The sequence below is a fragment of the Amphimedon queenslandica genome, unplaced genomic scaffold (genome assembly GCF_000090795.2).
Source record: "Amphimedon queenslandica unplaced genomic scaffold, v1.1 AMPQUscaffold_4291_Cont23728, whole genome shotgun sequence".
In the NCBI taxonomy this organism is placed as follows: Eukaryota; Metazoa; Porifera; class Demospongiae; order Haplosclerida; family Niphatidae; genus Amphimedon; species Amphimedon queenslandica.
Genome location: NW_003555395.1, coordinates 1 through 1,509, shown reverse-complemented (window position 1 = coordinate 1,509; position 1,509 = coordinate 1). Strand labels below are relative to the sequence as shown.

Below are 1,509 nucleotides of genomic sequence, written 5' to 3'. Positions count from 1 at the left end.
GAGATGATGATGGCGACTGATTTTGATGCGATTTTGATTGATTTAAAAGATTCGCTAAGAGCAGGTCGGCCTCTTTATCCATCTCTTGATCAAACTCATCTTCTTCTGTGACGCTTTCTTTACGACTTTTAGAACGAGAGGGAGTCAACAATAATTGATTAGTATCATCTCCATTTTCTTCTAATGATTGATCTTTTTCTTCATCCTCTGAGCTACAGTGAAGAGAAGAATGGCTGCCATTAGAGGAGGGATTGTTAGGAGGTTTTACCTTCCTCCAGAGCAATCAGAATACTCTAGATCACTATCATCTTCAAGATAACCAGCAAAATGATCTCCTTTTAGTGGACCTCTTCCTAACTCCATGCGAGCGCACGTGACCATAGATATTAGATCTAATACACCACGCCCATAAATTAATTGTTTAACGTTTGCCGTTTTGGCTCAAGCATTGTCTAACATGGCGACTCCTACAGCTGCAGAGAAGTTTGAAAGCGTTTATGGAGACATTATAGACGTATTGAAGGTTGATCGACCGTCCTATCTGGTTGCTGCTAACCGGTTTTTTGCAAGGTACATAATAGAGGAGCCACTGAGAAAGCAGATATTTGATAGCAGTGGAGAAACTGCAGTAAAGCTGCTCTTGGATGGGTTGCATGCTGCCATTGAGAGGGACCCTAAGTATTTGGATGATGTCGTAGAAGTTTCAAGTGAAGGTCACCCATCACTGTGTGTTGCATTTAAAAAGATGAACGAAGAAGAAGGCAGTAATCCTGTTAGTGTGACCGCAGTATCAACAGTAACAAGTGCACCATGTTCAACTGAAACCTCGACTGAAACTCACATTCAATCTAATGAAGGTTAATACATGTATATGCACTTTATAAAGGGTATTCTACCATGCCACCTTGCGATTGACCAATCAGATTGCAGTATTGGAGGTCAATTATTTTTCATATTAACCTAGCTCGTAAAAATATAAACCTATCTCGTTAAATAATTAATTGATTGGCAGTTTGGTACTCTACGCTTATGCTCTTATTAGTCCATTTGTCAAGTTTGGTTGATTCTTTACTGGCCTAGCCTGTTAGATATGTTGTATGTATGTCAACTGTGGTCTTATTATCAGCAGCTGGTAGTTGTTTTTCAAGTGTCATGGTAGAAGTTGGTCCGATTTTCACGAAAATGAATCCGTGAAAATTGATTCAATACAGTTCAAGATGGCCAAAAAGTAGAAAACCACGAAAATTAAAGCCATGAAATTGATTTTTGAACAGATCCGTGAAATGTTTGGGCCACGAAAATTTTATACTATACGGTATTATGAATATTATTAATTATGTATATGTATGTGCATTGGGGCTTTCTTTCCATCTCTATAATTTTTTTATAGTTGTATCACTGCTGGAAGATCAAGTTCAGTCTAATCCTGATGCTGTCTTAGCTGTGAACGATCTGAGCAACAAATTTGATAGTCTCTATTCTCTTGCCTCTTCATCTTTACAGCATGTC

General features: G+C 38.4%; 1 protein-coding gene across 1 annotated transcript; it reads left to right on the top strand.

The window, feature by feature from the left end:
* Nucleotides 1-457: 457 nt before the first annotated feature.
* Nucleotides 458-1,502, top strand: LOC109592687 (uncharacterized; the record flags this gene model as incomplete). Its single annotated transcript, XM_020008076.1, has 2 exons — nucleotides 458-857; nucleotides 1,391-1,502. Coding segments are annotated over exons 1-2 (512 nt in total), but the record flags the coding sequence as incomplete, so codon positions are not given.
* Between the last annotated feature and the right edge of the window lie 7 nt (nucleotides 1,503-1,509).